Consider the following 20,526-nt stretch of genomic DNA (forward strand, 5'->3'; position numbering starts at 1 on the left):
CTGCCCTACCTATCTTGTACTTCCCTCATTGGGTGTTGCACTATTGCCCCATAGAGCACTCATATCTAATGAGTCATTCTTCTTGGTATGTAATCATTTACTTTGTGCATCTGTACAGCTCGCGCTTGTCTTTTGTTGTCTATCTTTTTTCCCCCACTAGAAACCTAGTTCTCTTCAACTGATCAAAGTCTGATTCTCAATAAATATCCATTAAAATACGAAGAAACCACAGTGGTAGCTTAAAAAGTCCACTTTGACACAGTAAAACTGTTACAACATAAAAAGAGATACAGATTCTCTTTTCTACTTGAGGTTACAGCCAAACTGGACAAAAAAAAGTACCGTACTGTAAATATCAGACAATTATAATTCAGTGGTAACATTGTTAGTGAAGTACACTTATGTGAAGCTCACTGATGTCTTACACACTTATGTAAAATTCACCAACATCTCTCACGTCTCGTGGTACAGCATCTTATTTGGCGGTGTTATAACAAATGGGGGCTCACCTTGTATTTCACTATGAAATGCTGCAACACTGGTGATTTTTTTCTTTTTTCTCTCTCCTCAAATTCAGCCTCACATTTTTCAACCGGTCTTCCAACTCCTCAATCAAGTGCTTTGCTTCTGCATCCACATATATGTGACTTGTTGTTACATATACCACTGCCTGCTTCGGGGTAAACCTGATTTGCAGTTTTGCTTGAAATGCAACTTTTAAACCGCAAACTGCAATGCCTGAGTGCTTTATTCGAGCCTTGCACACAAGTTAATAGTTTTGTGCGTCACTGGATGAAGAGCCACCATGCTTTTTGCATCCCAGATCATTTTTGTGCATTTAGGACATGAGACACAAATCAAACAAGATGCCTGTTTGTTGTGTGGATCTATGTACTGCACGCGGAGCAAGGCTGTGGAGTCTTGTACGGAGCAAACACCGTCAAGAGTGTACCGGTCCGCAAGTGTGCCATGGGCCCACTTGTGGCTAATGACAAAGCCGTCCAACTCTGTCGGCTCATTCTGTAATCAGCATGTCGGCTCACCACAACAATTCATCGAGTCCGGAAAAAATGTGTCCATTTTGTTTACAAAACAATAAGTCAGTATAGTAATTATCGTGACAGTGCTTTTTCTGGGTCTGTTCTGCAGTTTACTAAGTAAATTCTAAATCTTCTCTTGGTTTATTAGGAATGCCTGCATTATACCCCCCCTGGTGGGCAAGGCATGCATACCAGAAAGAGCACATTGTTGCTGCGCATAAAATAAAGCATGAAATCATTCACATTTTACTTAATTAGCTGCATTTTATTTATTTTGTTACTGTATGTATACTGTTTGTTGTATTTTATAAAGTACACAACTGCAAAGTGCTATTTCACATAAAACATCACAAAACTTTTTTCTGCTGTTTAATTTGTGGGGCAGGAACAGATTAATGGCATTTGCATTTGTTTCAATGGGGAAAGATAAGAGTAGGCAAGAATTTATTGCCTTTGCCATTGCCTTTTTTAATGGTTATTTTATTTTATATAACCAGACAAATTGGAGAAATTAATCATGTTTGACCATAGAGGTTATGCTGTAATTTTAAATATGCGGAGGTTTCTGGTTTGATTTTTGACGCAAACTTTCGGCTTCTTACATTAGGAATTTATCTCCGAGTTACACTTGCCAATAACACACCCAATATAACACAGTGACGAAGTTGCACCCAAGCACGCGGAGGCAGAGGGAGGTAGACGAGGGATCAGTCATCCGTATCAAGTCATTGTTAGTAAAGATGCGTATCCTCCAGACTTAACCAGCCGTAAAAGAGGTGTGACAGATTCTTTGTCTACACCAATTACCGAATAAAACCAGCGCCGCAGTTGAGCTCATCCTCTGGCCATGCACGCACGCACACACACACGCACACACACACTCAATACATGTATGCTGTGTTTGTATTTTTATGTTTGGTTGGCAGCTATACAACCAGTCAGTTCTAATGAAGCATTACAAACGAAGCACACAACGATCCTCAGACACAATTTCCATGTGCTTTCCACCGCTTCTTTTATATTGTCAACTCCCCATCCCAAAAAAAACCACAAACCAATCTTTTTTTTTTTTTTACCCGGCTGCTGTTTAAAGTCATTAAGTGAAATGATATTGGAGACTCAATTTTACATAACTCGCTCATCAAGCGGCAAGATCGCAATAAAGGTGAATGTCTCCGCCGAGGCCTTCTCCGCCAGTAAAATAAATGATGCGGCATACAACGGAAATGTAATTAATTTACAGGCAGTATTGATAGTCACGCCACACGGCACTTTTTTTTTTTATGTTGCTTAACATCTTGATTATTTTTTATTTTGGCAGTCTGGTCTGGTGAAAGCTTATCAAGAGGGATGCTTAAAATGCTCCGACGAGTGTTTATTCACGCCGCCAGGCTTGCTTTTAAACGTTTCATTATGCCAAGGCGATAAAGATCCGTGAGAGAGAAAAGGGAAGCCTTTGACTATTTGCAGTGGAAATTGCTTCCTACTTACTAGGAAATAAGATGCAGATTTTTTTTTAATGTTGTTTCAGCACATCAAACTTAGAGTACTTGTCTGTGTTCATATTTGTACAGTCTACTGCACGATTATTTTGAATGTAATAATAATGTATTCGTTAAATGTATTGTCTTTTTCTCCAGCCAAAACAGATGAAGTTCTCAAGGCCAAAATAGCCAAGCAAGAGGATGAGGCCCGAAAAAAGATGGATTTAGGTGAGTTTATGTATGCATGTGCAGCATGAATCATTGCATTGAAAAAAAAAAGCGCATATTAATTGACTTTAATTTAAAATAGTGATGAACCAAATCCTTAGCCCCTATCTACCATTTTTAGGTTTCATTTGCTCATATTCAAATCTATTTTGTCATTTCATTTTATCATTTCAGTGATGCCTTGCGATACAGGTGACCTGACTTACAAGTTTTATAATACACTAGCTGTTGTTAAGCCGTTTCATTTTTTCCGAGGTGGTAGCAGTGAATTCTGATCACAGATAATGAACAATTCTTCATAAACAAGTCTTGAAGATATTTATTGCCATTCCCAATTGAAGTTTACTGTCAAACTAAGTGTAAAACAAAGAAAATTACACGTTGTGCATTTAAAACAACCACATAGCTTTGCTTTGGATATTGGCTTAATGCTAACAAACAATGTAAAGCCATAGGAATAGACGTGCTAATAAATACCATCTTTGTAGCAGGGCTGTTAAGACATTGAGCAACAGATATTTGATCCTGTGCAGTGGAGCAACACAAATAGACAGAAAATATAGCAAAATTAGGAATACATTCTTTATCCTCGGCAAAGAGCAGCTAATATTACTGCGGCTTACCAGAAGGTCGCATACACCAGAAGGAGCAGCATAATCTACAGTACATTAAATGTTCATTGAATTGAAGCAGAAAAGTTCCAAAAACCATTTCATTCTTTATATTCTATTTAACTACGTAATTATACTGTATTTTTAAGCATTAACAATATCATGAAATGCTATTTTTGTTATTAAAAAGAACATTACAATTTTTAAAGTTTTTTGGGGCGGTAGGGCTGCAATGGATTAACATTACCATTCATTTCAATGGGGAAAGATGATTTTACATAGTGTTTTATGTAGTGTTACTATATTGTCATATTTTTATGTGTATTTTCTATTAATTATTTTGTTTTCATAGTTTTTATGATAATTATACTGCTTTGGCCGAGAGGCAGGGTACACCCTGAACTGGTCAAAAGCAGGGCACCTATAAACTCACTCACATTCGCCAATTTAGAGTTTTCAATGAACATGTTTTGAGAATTTGGAAGGAAACTGGAGTACCTGAATAAAACCCATAGAGGTGCGGGGAGAGCATGCAAACTTCATACAAGTGAGGCCAGATTTGAACCAGGATCCTCAGAACTGTGAGGCAGATGTGCTTACCAGTCGGTGACCGTTCCGCCTGTTTACAAACTTTTCAGTTTTATTATTTCAAACTTATTGATACTTCTTGTAACGCATGGAACTGAAATCAAAGTTAAAGTTTATCCTTTGTCTTTCCCATTAATTTGTATTTCCTTTCCATTTTTCTTTTTGCTTTTTACACATGAGCAACTCAAATGAACTAACATATGTCTGTTTAAACTATATTAGGACTTGCTCCATTTGCATTTGGATGCATCGGAAATGGGCATTTTAGTTTTTTACACTGCAGCTACTGGATGCATTTGCTGCCAGCATAAAACTCCCCAACAAGCTCAGACAGAGCACACACACATCTCGATAGACATTCAAATAAAGCCAAGAGTCATTTCCAGTGGAAATGCTGGTGATAATAAAAGTCCTGAGATAGAATAATGAGGCTGGTCCTTGTTCTGACCAGGGCACCATATAAATGAGTATGTGTGTGTGTGTGTGTGGTGTGTGTGTGGTGTGTGTGTGTGTGTGTGTGTGTGTGTGGTGTGTGTGTGTGTGTTGTGTGTGTGTGTGTGTGTGTGTGTGTGTGTGTCAGCAGAATAATTTGTTGTAGTGTGGGTGTTCTGTGTTCTTTTTATTGCTGGACTTGCTCTTGTAGCTTTGTGTATTATGTGTGTGGGTGTGTGTGTGAGTGAGCACGCGCTTCCATGGAGGAGGAATGCCAATGTGACCTTTAAAGTTAGCTGCCCTTTTGGCCAAATGAAAGTGCAGCCATCAGAAAGTAATTAGCCTTGCACTCGTGCTTTGGTCCCCAGCTCTGGATACTGTGTATTCTCTTCAACTCTTCCTTCTCTCTTTTGCACCCTGTTGTGGTTTTTCTTCTTTTCATGATGCCACCCATACAATAATATTAGTCTACCGTTCTCACCAGTTACTTTTTATCTCGCATTCTCATTGTTTATATGCTTCTCTGCAGCCAATTTTTTTTTCTCCTCATTGTGGGCATTGGTGTGAAAAAGTGTTAAATGTTTTCCATTATCAAAAAATTTATTAGGAAAAGACAACACGTGTAATCACAAAACTGAGTTTTTGAATGGAGGTTTTTATTATTAAGGGAAGAAAAGAAAAGTCCAAACCTACATGGCTCTGTGTGAAAAATTGATTGCTCCCTCAACCGAATAACTGGCTGGGCCATCCTGAGCAGCAACAGGTGTTTGCTACAGTATAACTTACACTCAGTCTCTTACATTGCTGTGGAGAAAATTTGGCCTGCTAATCTTTGCTGGGTTGTTGTAATTCAGCCACATTGGAGAGTTTTCAAGCATAAACCACCTTTTCAAGGTCATCCAACAGCATCTCACTAGGATTCAGGTCAGGACATTGACAAGGCCACTCCAAAGTCTTTTTTTCTTCTGCCATTTGGGGACTTGCTTTTGTGTTTTGGATCTCTATCCTGCTGCATAACCCAAGTTCGTTTCAATTTGAGGTCTCAAACGGATGGCCGGATATTCTTGTTCAGGATTTTTTTGGTCGACTGCAGAATTCATGTTTCCAAGTCTTCCAGGTCCTGAATCAACCAAACAGCCCCAGACCATTACAACTCCCCAATTTTGTTGTTGGTATTTTTGTGGCACTATTACGATAGATTTAAAAAAAGAAAGAAAAAAAAAAAAGACTTTTGTCTCGTCAGACCACAGAGCATTTTCCCAAAAGTCTTGAGGATGATAAAGATGTCTTCGGGCAAAATTGAGACAATTGTTAATATCCTTTTTACTCAGCTGTGGTTTTCATCTTGGAACTCTGCAATGCAGGTCATTTTAGCCCAGTCTCTTTCTTATGAACATTGACTTTAACTGAGGAAAGTGAGGCCTCCAGTTTTTTTTTTTCTTTCGCTGTGAGTTTTTCAGACAGGTCGTATTTAAGTGATTTCTTGAATTAAAACAGATGTGGCAGTTTCGGGCCGAGGTCTGGCTTGAGAAATTGAAGTTGGGTCTGAGACACCACAGTTATGTTTTAACAGGGTACCCAATCACTTTCTTGCACACAGGACCATGTAGGTTTTGATTTTCTTTCCCCCTGGATAATAACAAAAATTTAAAAACTGCATTTTGTGTTTACTTGTGTCTTTGACTCATATTTAAATTTCTTGATGATGGGAAACATTTCTTTGACAAATATAACAATTAAAAATCAGGAAGGGGGAAAAACACTTTCACTGCTGCTACTGACCAAAAAGACAATGAACTGGCATAGCTAAATTCTGCTTCACCATGTTTGCTTTGGACTCTGCACTCTACTATTTGACCTGAGTCAATCGATCTCAGAGATCTACTGTACTACTATTCAGGACCTAAACCATTTAGTGATTTATAGACCAGTAGGATAACTTTAAAATCTATTCTAAAGCCACTGTAAGGACTTTAGAGTTGGAGTTATATGCTCTGACGTCTTTGTTCTGGTCAGAATAAACATATATATCTATCCATCTCTATATATACTTACTCTGATATTGATATTCCCATCCCTAAATGAGTAGCAGTTCCCTGGAGGAGGTGACTTTTGTACTTTACCCATATTAGATTATCCGTATCATCTGAAGAAAACTGTATAAAATTAATTTTAATATTTTTTTATTACCCAGCTTCTGAGGCAGTATCATGAGGTGGAACTCGTTGACGTGTCCACTTATGTTAATGGGGTAGGTTTGACATTGACAAGTTCTTTCTAAGAAGCACAGGAGAGTAAATCCCTCTGCCTAATATGCCTCTGATTTGCCAATTTACCAGGAATGCAGTGTGAAAAGGCCTTATGCCTTACCTAGACATGAACTTTCTTTGTTGTGGAGTGGCCTTCAGACACACTACTGGCAAACAAGCACACTGAAATAGAGGCAACCAGCTGTCTCCTTCACTGCCCTTCCTCCCAGCCTAAGCAGCATAGAGGAGGTGGGCCACTGCTCCAGTTTAGCAGCGGATCACCAGGGGTCTCCACATTCCCCACAGGGTCTCTTCGAGGTCATCACCACCAGAAAGTTTATACTTGAACCGCTAAAGTCAAGCACAATGAGGAAACCTTTTAAGAGTGGAAGGGAAGAGCGAGGAACGCTACCTCCTACACGCCTCGTTCATAAATAGATCCGAGACTGGCAGCGTGTCTGCGTTAGCGTGGCGCTAATCGAAACCTCCCGGATCTGATTCATGTGAACGCAGTGATGTGCGCACTATCATTGCCGGTGAAGCCCTGCGAGAAGATGATGGGAGAGAGGGGGGCTTATCATCAGGGCTTTTGTGAGAGAACGAAGAGGGATCAATAACTGGCCCTGTGGTCATCAGTTAACAAAGTAGTCTCCACTTAAAAGAAATGTTTGCCTCGCTGGTTAAGGGCAGCCAGATGATGCTAGCGCTTGAAAAAGGAAACGTGTGAAATGAAAGGCGCTGAGAATGAGAGGGGAGGATGATTCCTTTGTTAGCTGCATGCCTTCAAGTCAAGATATTGCACTTTGTGTGCCCACAAGCACACTTGACATCAGTGCAGCACAATAGCGTTTTGTTGTGCATACTGGATGTATTAACTAGCAGTAATAAAGTAGCAAAGTTTCAGGGCAATCTGCAAGCCATATCAATAGGTACTGTACGCCTGCACAATCTACAAACATCCAGTTTGAACTGAAGCCAACTGGGGGACGCGGATTGTTTCACCCTCCCCAACCCCCGCTTGACAAATTTGACAGTGCAATCATTCCCGCTTCTACAAATTTCAGTGCTAGTACTCCCACCCCCATCGACGACCATTTCAAGATGGGGGGTGGGGGGAGGGGTTAATCTCCCAAAAGGGGAGCACATCCCAAAAAGTTTCAGAACCACTGCCATATTGTCCATGAACAGGATACTGTATTTATCTGAAACCATCTCTCTACAGACTTAGTCAAATACCAATAATCGATCCAATTTTGAGCTCGCTTTTCGTACTTTCCGTTAAAGTCACTAAAGTCTGGATGTGGGATGTCCCTGAAAGATTATGCTGAGCAATTGTCCTGTACTGTCACGTGTCGTAATCCTCAACACCACATCACCCCCGCATAATCTACTTGAATAACGAAAGGACTAACATTCGTAAAACTTCTATTTTCATGTGTTTATATAACAATTAACCATAACAGACATGGCAAGGAATAGACCATAATTAGTACTGCAGGTGTATTTATTTATTTCTGACACCAACAGCGGTGCTACTGCAACTGTCAAGAGTGTCTGGCGCTTGCTGTTATCAATAATGCACATTTGGTATCACTGTGAAAAGGTGCATTGTGGCACCATGCATCCAGGTCAGGCTTGGTACTACCATCAATAGATGGATTGGGGAAGGAGTTTTGCGATTATCGGTGGGATTATGGTGTGTACTGTGTTGTTTTGGTTATCTCTAATATATCACACCTTGTGAAAGCACTAAGAAAACACCCCCTTTGTGTGTGATGTCTTTCACATTTAAAAAAAAATATCAGTTACAATTTTTAAAAACCTTTCTGTGCATCAGGTTTAAGTGGAAGTCCTGCACAGCGACTAAATGAATGGCCGCCATTTGAGGAAATATTCACACATTACTGCCATAATGCCACAATCAGATGTGCAACACTAGTCATTTCCTCACATAGACATGCTAACCCCAAAGTTGAAAAAATAAATCCTTGAAAAATGCTCATCTACTATTCAAACTAGTAGTGCTGTAAATTTATATTTGGCTATTATTAAACGGGTTTTATTTGTGCAGTCCCACGATAGAGTTATGTAGATATGAATGTGACACCAGGACTAACAAGGATGGTGTTTTAGCCCCGTGTGCCGCTCTCTGCCCATTACCTCAAACCAGGAGCAGATTGGGAGATCATATATTTTAATGAGACGTATAATAGCTCTTTAACCCACATCATTAGGGGAATATATACCTACCATTTGCTCTTTGGGCAGCTAAACGAATGGACTGTTTCCCTAATTACTTTGTGTGTTGGACAGGTCACGGGGTTGGTGTGTACCTGCCTGTGTATATATGTGTGTGTATTGAGGAATTATATGTCCATTAAATATTCAGCTGCAGACCACACCCACCCCCACCCCTTGTCTCGACCTAACACCCATTAAGGCCTCGTCGCTGTGTAACTAGCTCTGTTGTCAATCACTTTTCACACTTTTTGGTCGACATTTGAAGAAGTGCAAACATGTACGTCTTTGGAAACTATGGGATAATGATTGGAGAGACTGCAGCTGTTTCATTAGGTACACCCTTGTACAGCATTGCTACCTTTGATTGTCACAAAAGTATGAATTTGACCAAATTTTTCCTAACGTGTAACTAAATACGCATCCATTTTGTATAGGGCTTCTTTATCCTTTACTGATTTTTATATTTATGGTCTAGAAGTGTTTTGAATACAAATACTTGCAATAGACTTACAGCAATATTGACAGTTATACGCTACCGGTGTTAAGATGTAAATGGACGAATCGTCGTGTGATGCGTGAGGCACATTTAAACACACTCACTTGTCATGTAAATACATTTCTCATTAAAGTTAAGACATGAATCTTTTCACGGTGGGTATAAAAAGTCTACACACCCCTAATATAATGTCAGGTTTTTCATCTATCCATTCATTCATCCATTGATCCATTTTCTGTACCGCTTATCCTCACTAGGGTGGTGGGTGTGCTAGAGCCTTTCCCAGCTATCTTGAGGCGAAGGATACCCTAAACTGGTTACCAGCCAGTTGCAGGGCACATGTAAACAAACAACCGTTACCAGTCACATTCACACCTTCAGGCATTTAGGTTCTTTGGTTAACAAATCGTACATGTTTTTTGGGATGTGAGAAGAAAACAGAGTGGCGGTAAAAAACTCCCACGCAGGCATGGAGAGAACGTACAAACTACTCAGAACTGTGGGAGATATGTCCACCCTTGCGCCATGTCAGTTTTTTCTTAATTAAAAAAAAATAGACATAACATTGATGATTTCAACACTTTTTCCACCATTAATGTGCTACAAAATGATGGTAAAAGCCTAGGCAAACATCAATCGATTCATTTTCTGTACCACTTGTCCTCTTTAAGGGCGCGGGAGCACTCAACCTTGTCTCAACTGACTATGGACGAGAGGCAGGATACAAGTCAGTTGCAGGACACAAAACAACAATAAATCACACTCATATTCACATATACTGACAGTTTACACTTTATTTAACCTACCATGCAAGTTTTTTTGGAATACGGAGAGAAACCAGAGTACCTGGAGAAAACACACACAGTCACAGACAGATTGCAACATACAAATTCCACACCACGAAGCCAGGGCTTGGATTTGAACCCAGGACCTTAGAACTTTGAGGTGCATGTGCCACCTCCCTCGTAGAATAGCTGAACTTTATTTGGGCTTCATCAGGGGCAAATGGTGGCAGGTGTATGCTGCTTCTCATTTCGGATATGTTTGAATGTGCTTGGTTAATTCTAAACACAGCCACATCCCCAATTATTATTTTTACTTGTGCAACCAAATTATTATTGCTCCTTTTGCTTTCCCTCTTAAGAGATTGTTGTTTTGATCTATATTTCTATCTATTTTACAGGTTGTCAATCATATTAATAGTGGGGAAAAGTTTTAAATTATTCATTTTGGTCTCATTTAGAATAATCATTGTCCCTGAACAGATTGTGTGTGACATTCGTGGTTACACTGTAATAATAATTTGTTAGTCACAATTACTCGGGCCCCTAAACAATTTGTAACTCTAAAATTTCCGTTCCCCTTTCAACAAGCACCTCTGTTTGCGTGTTAGAATAAACAAAGTGATTCCTTTTCTAATTGAAAATGATAATTCTGTGGATAAGAAAATCTTCTGTGGTCCTAAACTGTAAATCCTTTCAGTTTGAGGTGCAATAAAAACCAGGAAATGAGAGGCAAGTGAGAATGCCGGCTTGGACATTGATGCTTAATGTAATCTGTCTTGAAATCAAATTATTTGACCTGGAAAGCCTAACAATACAAAACTCCTGCCGAGCTGCTGTTAAATATTTAGCACGTGCCTGTCATGAATACAAATGGCGCGCAAATTAGAATCTACAGGCGCATGACCCCCATATCACACCCGTGGAGCGCGGAGGTGGCGAGTGGTTGCTGAGGGCGGGGGGGCTGGCTGGCTGTGCTTTAAATGTTTTAATTACCAGGGCCACTGTGTGGCACGCCACGCTTCTTTGCCACCGCTTGGGCCGCCACATGAAGGACAAGCGACCAAATTCAACCACGAGTAAACATTGGATTTTTTTTTTTTTTTTTTTTGCTGTCAACCATCTCATATTAACGAAAACGTAAAGCATTAAACAATGTCATTAGTATTTGTTACACTACGTGATCTGCACAGGAATTATTACTGCGTAGATCCCCCTCAGTGAATTTGATGTAAGAAAATCACGTTTGTATTGATTTGCTAACGATCCCCGGCATTAGTGTCCCCGCCACCCCTCCCATCCTCCCCCCACCCCATCTCTTGTCCTTACTTGTGATGAATGGTCTTATTTGTTGTGTTCAACACAATCACGCCAAGAACAGTCAGACGGATATTGAGCCCACACTTCACCGGCTCCATTTGTTCCAGGAATTAAAGCTCGCTTTTTGGCCCATAATGCACTGCAGGAGTCATTTAAAACAAGGAGAGCAGACCGGCAGTTAATTACACTTTTGCTTCAAAGGTCTGTTTTAAAACAGTTCCCTTTTAACTTACATAAAAACAATCCCCTCGATTTGTGCATTGCCGGAATAATGATTGATTGGAGATGAAAAGTGCCACGGGCTCGCTTTATTTGCTCTTCTCCTCCCTATTCATTCAGGTGTGTGCTCCCACCAACTCCCCCTTACGCCATTAGTTATGCAACGCTGCTAAGCACTGAATCACAGTTACGCTCCCCAGGGAAATAAATTTGGCATAAAATCAGTGTGAGAAGATTTAATTATCACGAGGAGACCTTTTTTTTTCTTTCAGTCCCCCCCATCTAACTGAAGCCCAAACTGTCAGCTGCATATGCTCCAGCCCAAAAAAAACATAAAAACTCAATACTAAATAAAAACATTAGCGTGCCAGCGCTCTCCTTACCTTTCGTCTCCTTTCAATTTGTTTTATTTATAGGATGAGAAGCCAAGCAATTACTGCTTTATTGAATTTTATGTTTTTAATTAATGGAAATTTCACCCGTACCCCCTACATACACACCTCTTTATCCCATCTTAACTATGAACGTGCGTATGATTGGGAGACTACTGGTCTCATGAATGGGTACCCAATCCTATTCACCCCATGACCTTGTGTATGTGTTTGTGCCTCTCATTTATCCACACACACAAGGATTCAAGAGGTTCATCCGAGTCTCAACTCAACTTTACCAATGCGCACTAATTAATTATACTAATACTAATTAATCATGTGTTTCAGCATTAACAACACAGACACCCTACTGAAATCCACAGGTAGCCGGTTGTTGCAGCAAGCTAGCAGCGATGCCTCAACTAACCGTGTAGAAATATTTGACCAAAAATTAAATCGGTAGCACAGTCATATACTGTTACAAAGTAATAACATGTTTTAATATATTTATTTTTTAAAAAGTGTCTGTCTTCACCAATAACAAAAGCACAAAAGCTCTGAACATCTGATGTTAAAGCAAGCTCAGGAGCGGCCTAAATCCTCATGTCAGCCGTCACCGAATTTACAAGTCTGCAAGGCCATTAAAATATCTCTAATGTTATAAGGTGAGTGCGTTTCTAATGTGATTGAATGAACGAGTCGTGGGGTGGGGCCAGTGCAATCAAGGACAGAAGAGAAAGTGAGTGAAATTGGGTTTGGAGGCAAAAGCGTGCACAGCAAGTTGATACCATCGTTTAATCGACTTTGACTAGACTATCATCACCTTTGCGTTGACGACCAAAAAAATCAGTTAAAACCCTAATAGCTATACACTACATACTGTGTCTCGATCATCTCTGTTGTAGGATATATTTGTATCTGAGTACACACGTATGTGCCATTGATTCACGCGAGCCTCAGTCCCTTGTCAATTGAGGTCCTCCATGATTGACAGCCCCCTTTTAACCCTCTGTGATTGGTAATCGTTTCCTAGGTCACCTTTACCAATTAACTCATTGACAGTAACCCGATTTATGTTCAGCAACCTTTCGTTGACTCATGGCTGCCTTTTTTGTAATGAATTTCCCGGCTATTCCAGTCAGTGTTCAGATTTGTATTGGGGAATATGGATACACATACTTACTTTATTCATCAGGGATTAGACTAGACCCCCAAATCTTAATCATTTTGCCCAGACATTTTGCACAATCATGTTTTTCTCACTTTTCTGAGGTAAACAACTGTTACTGTAGCCTAACACCACTTTGTGGGGAAAAAACTTGGTGCGATGCGGTGAGCCAGAAAGAAAGAGTGCGTAACTGATAGCGTGTGTCCAAAGTATGGGATCTTTTGAGACTTAAAAGAGCTTAAATGTGTCCACTGCAAGGAAGAACTGACGAATATACCACATCCGCTCTCCTACAGTTGCCAAAGCAAATTACGGCTCATTTAATATGGCCTGCCACCTCTAATGGTCAAGGATAGACACACCTGCATGTGCACTTTCAATCCTTTACTGGGCAAATTATAACAAACTAAATAAAGATATTCATACCCTAGCTGCCACAGCCACGATCAGGCACTCACCACCCACACTGGCTGACAGTTAGCTAGTTAACATGTAGCCTCTAACCTGAGTACACAACAGGTACTCGCTTTCATTTACTGACTTTTTTATCACTCACCAGGCCAGTTCCCACCTTTTAAAGCCCAGACACTCAAAGTCACAGATATTCTAGCGTCCAGCGTAAGGCTGGTGCCAATAAGTTGAGAACAATAATACCTGCCTCTCAAATGCACATGTTGTTGTACAACAATGCAATATCATTTTTTATTTTCTGAGCCGCTTATCCTCACAAGGATTGCAGGAGTGCTGGAGCTTATCCCAGCTGTGACCAGGCTAGAGGCAGGGTACACCCTGAACTTCTTGCCAGCCAATCGCAGGGCACATAGAGATACACAACAGTCGCACTCACAATCAGACCTAAGGCCAATTTAGAGTCCCTACTTAATACATGTTTTTGGGATATGGAGGGAACCGTAGTGCCCGGAGAAAACCCACAAAGGCACGGCCTCACAGTTCTTAGGCCCCGATCCTCAGAACTTTGAGGCCAACGCTCTAACCAGTTGCACCCGCAAACCACCAGTACAATTTTGTATCCAATTATTTCATCAATTGATGGGATAATGGGCAGTGTAATAAAGTCTAAGAATATTTGAAAGTTCCATGCCTCATTTAGGACTTGTGGGATCTCTATCACAAGTCAGTCACAACAATTCTGCTTTGTATTTGGCACCATTTTGACACTATTTTGCCACTACACATTTGCATTTGGGTTCTGCAGCAGGATAATGATCCAAAACACATCCATAATACAACTTCTGAATGGCTTAAAACAGCAAAATGAAGGCTTTGGACTGGCCTAGTCCTGACTTGAATCTGATTGAAATGCAGTGGGATGACCATAAAAAAAAAAAGCCGTTCATTCCTGAAAGCCCTCCATTTTTGCTAAATTCTAACAATTCTGCATGAAAGAGTGGGACAATGTATCTCCACAGAGATGTGAACAACTCATTGCCAGTAGTACAAAATGCTCCAATAAAGTTGTTGCATCTTCGGATGGCCCAACCAGTTTTTAAGTTTTCTTTCTTTCGGCTTGTCCCTTTCGGGGTCGCCACAGCGTGTCATCTTAGATGAACGCACATATATGTTTGGCACAATTTTTACGCCGGATGCCCTTCCTGACACAACCCTTCTCAGGGAGTGGAGGCCCAAAAGGGGTAATTACTTATTTACAAAGGGCTGGTTATCTGGGAAGTTTTTTTCCCCCTTAATAAATGAAATAACTATTGTTTTCAATCACTTATTTTTTGACTCTTCAAAACTGATCAATAGTATGATATTCCATAAAAATGCAATCGTATGATTTAGGTTTTCTCACATTATGTTTGAAGTGACATAAAATTGCCACAAAACGGGGAAAATGTATTGAGGGATATGTATACATGTCTACAATGTAATGAGAATTTGACATACTACATAAAAGAGTCATATTAACAACCTGGACAATGAATGAATAGGTCAAGAAACATGCTCAGTATGTGAACTCAGACTTCAAAATGATCAGGAATTGAGACATCCAGGCACTGCGGGCATGTCGCTGGGTGCGCTGAAAAGCCCACCTCTAACTGTCAGAGGAAATAATCAGAGGAGTGATACACCGCACATGCTTTCACAGGCCATAGAGTCACTCTGCCCGTTTGTTTCCGTTGGTATTCAGCGGTAGTTAATCGACGGAGGGACTCGTCAGCTGCGATGTGTCGTGAGGAGGAGGAGTGAGGGGATTCCATGGTATACGGGTTGCAGCTTCTAGGGCAGGGGTCTCAAACTCAATTTACCTTGGGGCCGCTGGATGCAGGATCTGGCTGAGACTGTTATAAATTAATTAAATTAGAAAAAAAAAACATCTCAAACGTCTTTTTATATTTTAACAGAAAATAAGTTAAATAAGGATGCCGGTGTAGCTTTTTGAGCTTTCACTCATTGAAAAATGTTTTCTGCTTGCATCAAGAATGGTCGATGTTGCGTCCCTAAGATCCATATAGCCCATGTATACCTGTACTACGGTGCGACATTTCCACCCCAATGGTATCTGTTGAGAACATCAGGTTTGTGGTTGCACTTTTATGAAATTCCTACAACAAAATAAAAATCGACCCCTTGTGAGGATATGTGGGTCAGAAAATTAATGGATGGACGTTGAGAGAGCACTCCGAAATGTTCCATTTTCAGTACTTAGATAAAAGTGAAGTCCTTTCAAGTCATTGGACATCTGAGTGAAGTCATTAGTCAGTGGTGTTCAAATCCAAGTCGGGCTGCCGGTCTTGTGAGATTTTGTCAATTCTAGTTTAAAGTAATCAAATTCATGACTCGAGTCCAAGCTATGTGACTGGACTCCACACTTCTTGTCCTCACACCTCACAAAAGATCATGTCTCCAACACACTTCAACGTCTGATAAAACCTATTCCCGGAGGAGTAGAGGCTATTCTTGCCACAACTCCCAAATTCCCAGGTGTGCTAATACTTTTTGTATGACCTGTCGGAGAAGGAACTGACTTTTCTTATTGTAAATATTCTCTTGCCCACCTCGTTGTGAAAGTAGAACACGTGTATGTCTGGACATGATCTCACACACATACAGCAACCACAGCAGCAGCAGCAGTGGCAGTCTAAGCTGGTGGCCAGACTGCAGTGATTAGAAACACCCGCACCCCGTTGCAGGTCAATGAGCTGTCATCCTCCTGGGTGGCGCTGGCCGCAACCGATCCCACCAACCCCCTCCAGGGGAGACATTAGAGGTCACATAGAAGCAATTGTGTAGTTTTGGATGACACAAGCATAGTCAGTCTCATGAAAAACATGATTATCAGTAATAACAAAATTGGTTTCCTGTAGAAAATGTAAATTGCGATAACTTGAGCTATCATCAAACATTTACCTCCATTTCTTGTGTATAATGTGCACCCATGTATAATACGCACCCCAAAAACTGACCTAAAGATTCTGTTAAACCTATATGTAATAAATTTTTACAATGAACGATTTTGGTTCTTATGATCGAAATATAAAGTCTATCTATTTTTTCCTTTCATATCCTGAATTTTACTTCGTAACTATTGACAATATTTTTCCAAGGGGGTGTTTTGTAACCGGAATTTTACGTTACTAGAGACGTTCGTACCACTCTATTTTGCAAGGCACCTTTATTTGTGTTATGTTGTTATATAGTAGGAAAGCATTTAGATATTTTAGATATTACAAAAGCAGCAAAAAATGGCATTAAAGTAAAAGTTTTGCTTGAAGTGTATCCTTGAACAAAAGGCTTTTTCTCAGGTTTTCTTGGAAATGAGTATTTTGAAGAAACTTACCAATCTTCAACTGCTGTTTATTAAAAAATGGTGAAATGTAGAAATTTACTTTTTTCTGATGGAAGAAGGTTAAATCATTCTTTAGGTTTCTATAGCTGCAGAACAATTTTCTGTAGGCCTTCCAAAATAAATGAAAAAAGTTTAAAAATGACAAGGCTCTCCCAATTTCAGAAAAACATCTGGCATTAATTGAGTTAAAAATACTTGCACACATTTTCCCTTGCCCTTCCGTTGTCTACTGATGACCACCTGGTGGTGTTTGCATCAGTGCTGGTGAAGATACCAGTCCTAAATGGCATGCTCAAATGTATAGAGGGGAGCATCTGTCAGAATCCTCCGTCCGAAAAACTTTCAACTCCCACCTACAGCAGAATTCATCCAACTCCCGGGGTTGGCGGAGGACATTGACTCCGAGTAGATAATTTTCTGCGCCCCCATTGCTGAGGCGGCTGGCTAGAGCTGTGGCTGTAGTGTCCCAAGCCTGTTGGTGGACACCAGTAATCAGGAATGCTGTCAAGCTTAAAAAGGAGTTCTACTGGGCCTTTTTGGCCCTTGGTTCTCCTGAGGCACCTGATGGGTACCGGCTGGCCAAGCAGAATTCTGCTTTGGTGGTCGCTGGGAGGATTTTGGTCAGAGCACGGAGAACGACCTCTGGATGTCTTCGAGGAAATTCTGGTCCACCGTCTGTTATCTCAGCAGCAGAAGACAGTACACCATCAACACTGTATATCATGGTGATGGGGTGCTGATGACCTCGACTCGGGACGTTGTGCGTTGGTGGGGAGAATACCACGAAGACCTCAATTCCATCGACATGCCTTCCCTTGAGAAAACAGTGTCTGAGGTTGGCTCTTCTATCCCTGGGGTTGTGATCAACAAGGTGGTTAAAAATCCCCAGGGTGTGGATGAGATTCACGTGGAGTTCCTAAAGGCTCTGGATGTTGTGGGCCAGTAGTGGTTGACATGCCTCTACTATTTTCTGTGGACATCGGTACAGTCCCTCTATGGGGGGCCAGAGGTTGTGTTCTAAAAACACGAGGATCTCACTCCTCAGTATCCCTGGTTAGGTCTCTTCAGAGGTGCTGGAGAGGAAGGTCCTTTGGGTAGTCAAATTTAGTTTCAAATTCAGGAGGAGCAGTGTGGTTTTCATCCTAGACTAACTTTACACAATCAGCAGAATCCTGTAGGGTACATCAGAGTTTGCCCAACCAGTCGAGATGTGTTTTGTGGCCTTAAAGAAAGCTTTGGACTGTCCCACAGGGAGTCCTGTCGAGGTTGCTTCAGGAGTGTGTGGTACTGAACCCCTGTTAAGTCCCTGTGCAACCACCATTAGAGTTCTGTCCGTATTAATAGCAGTAAGTCAGATTCGTCTTCAGTGAGGGTTGGACTCCTCCAAGGCTGCCCCTTTTCACCGATGATATAATGGACAGAATTTCTAAGCGCGGCACAGGGCTGCAGGAGGTCTGGTTTGGTGGCTTCAATATTGCATCTCTGGTCTTTGCAGATGATGTAGTTCTGGTGGCTTCATTTGTTGGCTCAATTAAGAGATGATCGCAACTCTTGTTGCTTCTGAAAACGGGATGAAAATCACCTCCAAATCTCAATCACCCTCAGTCGGAAAAGGGTGGGGTCACCTCTCCAGGGTGGGGCAAGGGATCGTGCCCCAAGTGTAGGAGTTTAGATATCTTGTTCACAAGTGACGGAAGAATAGAATTGGGAACTCGACGGCGGATCAGTGCAGTGCGGACTTTTTATCGGTCTGTTGTGGTAAAGAAGGAGCTAAGCCAAAAGGAGAGGCTCTTAATTTATCGGCCAATCTATGTTCCTACACTCATCTATGGTCACGAGCTGTGGGTTTTGAACAAAAGAGCAAGACACTGGATAAAAGCGGGCAAAATGAGTTTCCTGGACTCATTGCATCCTGGACGCTTCCTGGGTGAAGTGTTCTGGGCATGTCCCACCAGAAAGAGACCCCCACTGGAGAGAGACTTTGTCTCCTGTCTGGCCTGTTTCCCTGCTAATAATTCTTGCGCCACAACCCAACCTCTGAAAAAATGAAAAAAATGGATGGGTTTTTTTAAGTGGCAGAAACGGGATTCCATTGAAATCCCATTTTCAAATAAAATGGAGAAAAATACAGTATCCAGATGAAATACTTAAAAACATATTTTAAGATTTGCAAAGAAAAAATACAACACATATTACAGCTTTTCTCTTGAGTCTGGATGCCTTTGCCAGCAATAGGATTACAGTTGGAGTCCCTTTATGGTGCAAAAGCAGTGCCTCCTGCTGTTAAATTTTTGTGTGATATTAACAAAAACTAAAAAGATCAATCACACACTTAATATATTCATTGTTGTTGTTTTTTTAGTTTTTTTTTTGCAGTTTAAGTTAAGATGTAGTATTTTATGGTGAGATTTTAATTTTGATTCAAATGATGTAGCTCTTGTTTAGTCATATATCATGGCAAAGTATACTTGACTGTAACAAGGTTATTAGTCTACAAGGGAGGTCAGAAGAGAGGGCTGGGGGCATTTTCCTAATTAATTGTTACTGAGAAACACACAGGCACACGGCTGTGACCTTTCCTCATATATTTTGTAGCAGACCACACACCGCACACACAATACACACATGCTGTCAGCCATTCCAATGAAAAAGAGAATAAATTGGAACGTGAGCGAGTTGCTTGATTGCTACATGTCAAGAAGACTGTCATGAGCGTGTTCGCTGAGCCTGTTTCCAGGATTGTGATTACATCATTTTAATTTTAAAGAGCTCTCTCCAGTTAAGTAATTAGCTGGTTGCTGTTTTTCTGCTTATACACGTTCATTTAAAAAAATGCTGACCTACCAAGGAATGAAAAACTGAATACCTCTGCACTTCTTGTGTGCGCACAGCAGGACGGCCTAGTTTAGTGTCAAGTTAAATCCCTCAAATCCTTCTTATTTCTGATAAAGGGAGAGTCTTGATATTCTCTTTGCACTTAAACAACACTGCTCAATAAAGAGCTACACCGATCACGCGGTCACAGTCATCCCAACGTGTTCCAAAGTGATTTTTTTTTTCCCTTTTGTTTCCTTGCGATACAACGGCAAATCCAGAATATGATCACCATAAAAATGAAACTAAACGGTTGAATGGATTGGGAATTTTCAGCACCATTTTTGGTGGCTGCTGATAGAGAAAGTGGCTGCAACCTTTAAAGATCCCACCACTCAGTCTGCGAAAGCGTCACGGTTTAATGAGACTATGTGATACTTGCCAGGCGCTGGACTTTGCCACACACACACATACAAACACACGGACTCGTTTTTCTGCCTTCCATGAATATTGCCACTTAACACAATATCATACAGGTGTGAGTTAGGAGACAAGTCCTTGTAGAAATCGGATGTAAATAATTGGCTGCTATATTTGATGACTAAAAAGTGATGACAGTGTAATACATGTTTAACATTTGTCGGCGATCGTACAAGGTCAGTAAATATATAG

At 40.7% G+C, this 20,526-nt stretch overlaps 1 protein-coding gene across 3 annotated transcripts in view; it reads left to right on the top strand.

The window, feature by feature from the left end:
• The window catches only part of rsrc1 (arginine/serine-rich coiled-coil 1), a 194,228-nt gene that overhangs the window by 152,202 nt on the left and 21,500 nt on the right, over window positions 1-20,526 (top strand). For all 3 annotated transcript variants that reach the window (XM_061827197.1, XM_061827198.1, XM_061827199.1), the window contains one exon: window positions 2,681-2,752. In XM_061827197.1, the coding sequence (XP_061683181.1) occupies window positions 2,681-2,752 (72 nt within the window). The remainder of the gene's footprint in view (window positions 1-2,680; window positions 2,753-20,526) is intronic.

This window comes from Syngnathoides biaculeatus, chromosome 8, assembly GCF_019802595.1.
Source record: "Syngnathoides biaculeatus isolate LvHL_M chromosome 8, ASM1980259v1, whole genome shotgun sequence".
Lineage (NCBI taxonomy): Eukaryota > Metazoa > Chordata > Actinopteri > Syngnathiformes > Syngnathidae > Syngnathoides > Syngnathoides biaculeatus.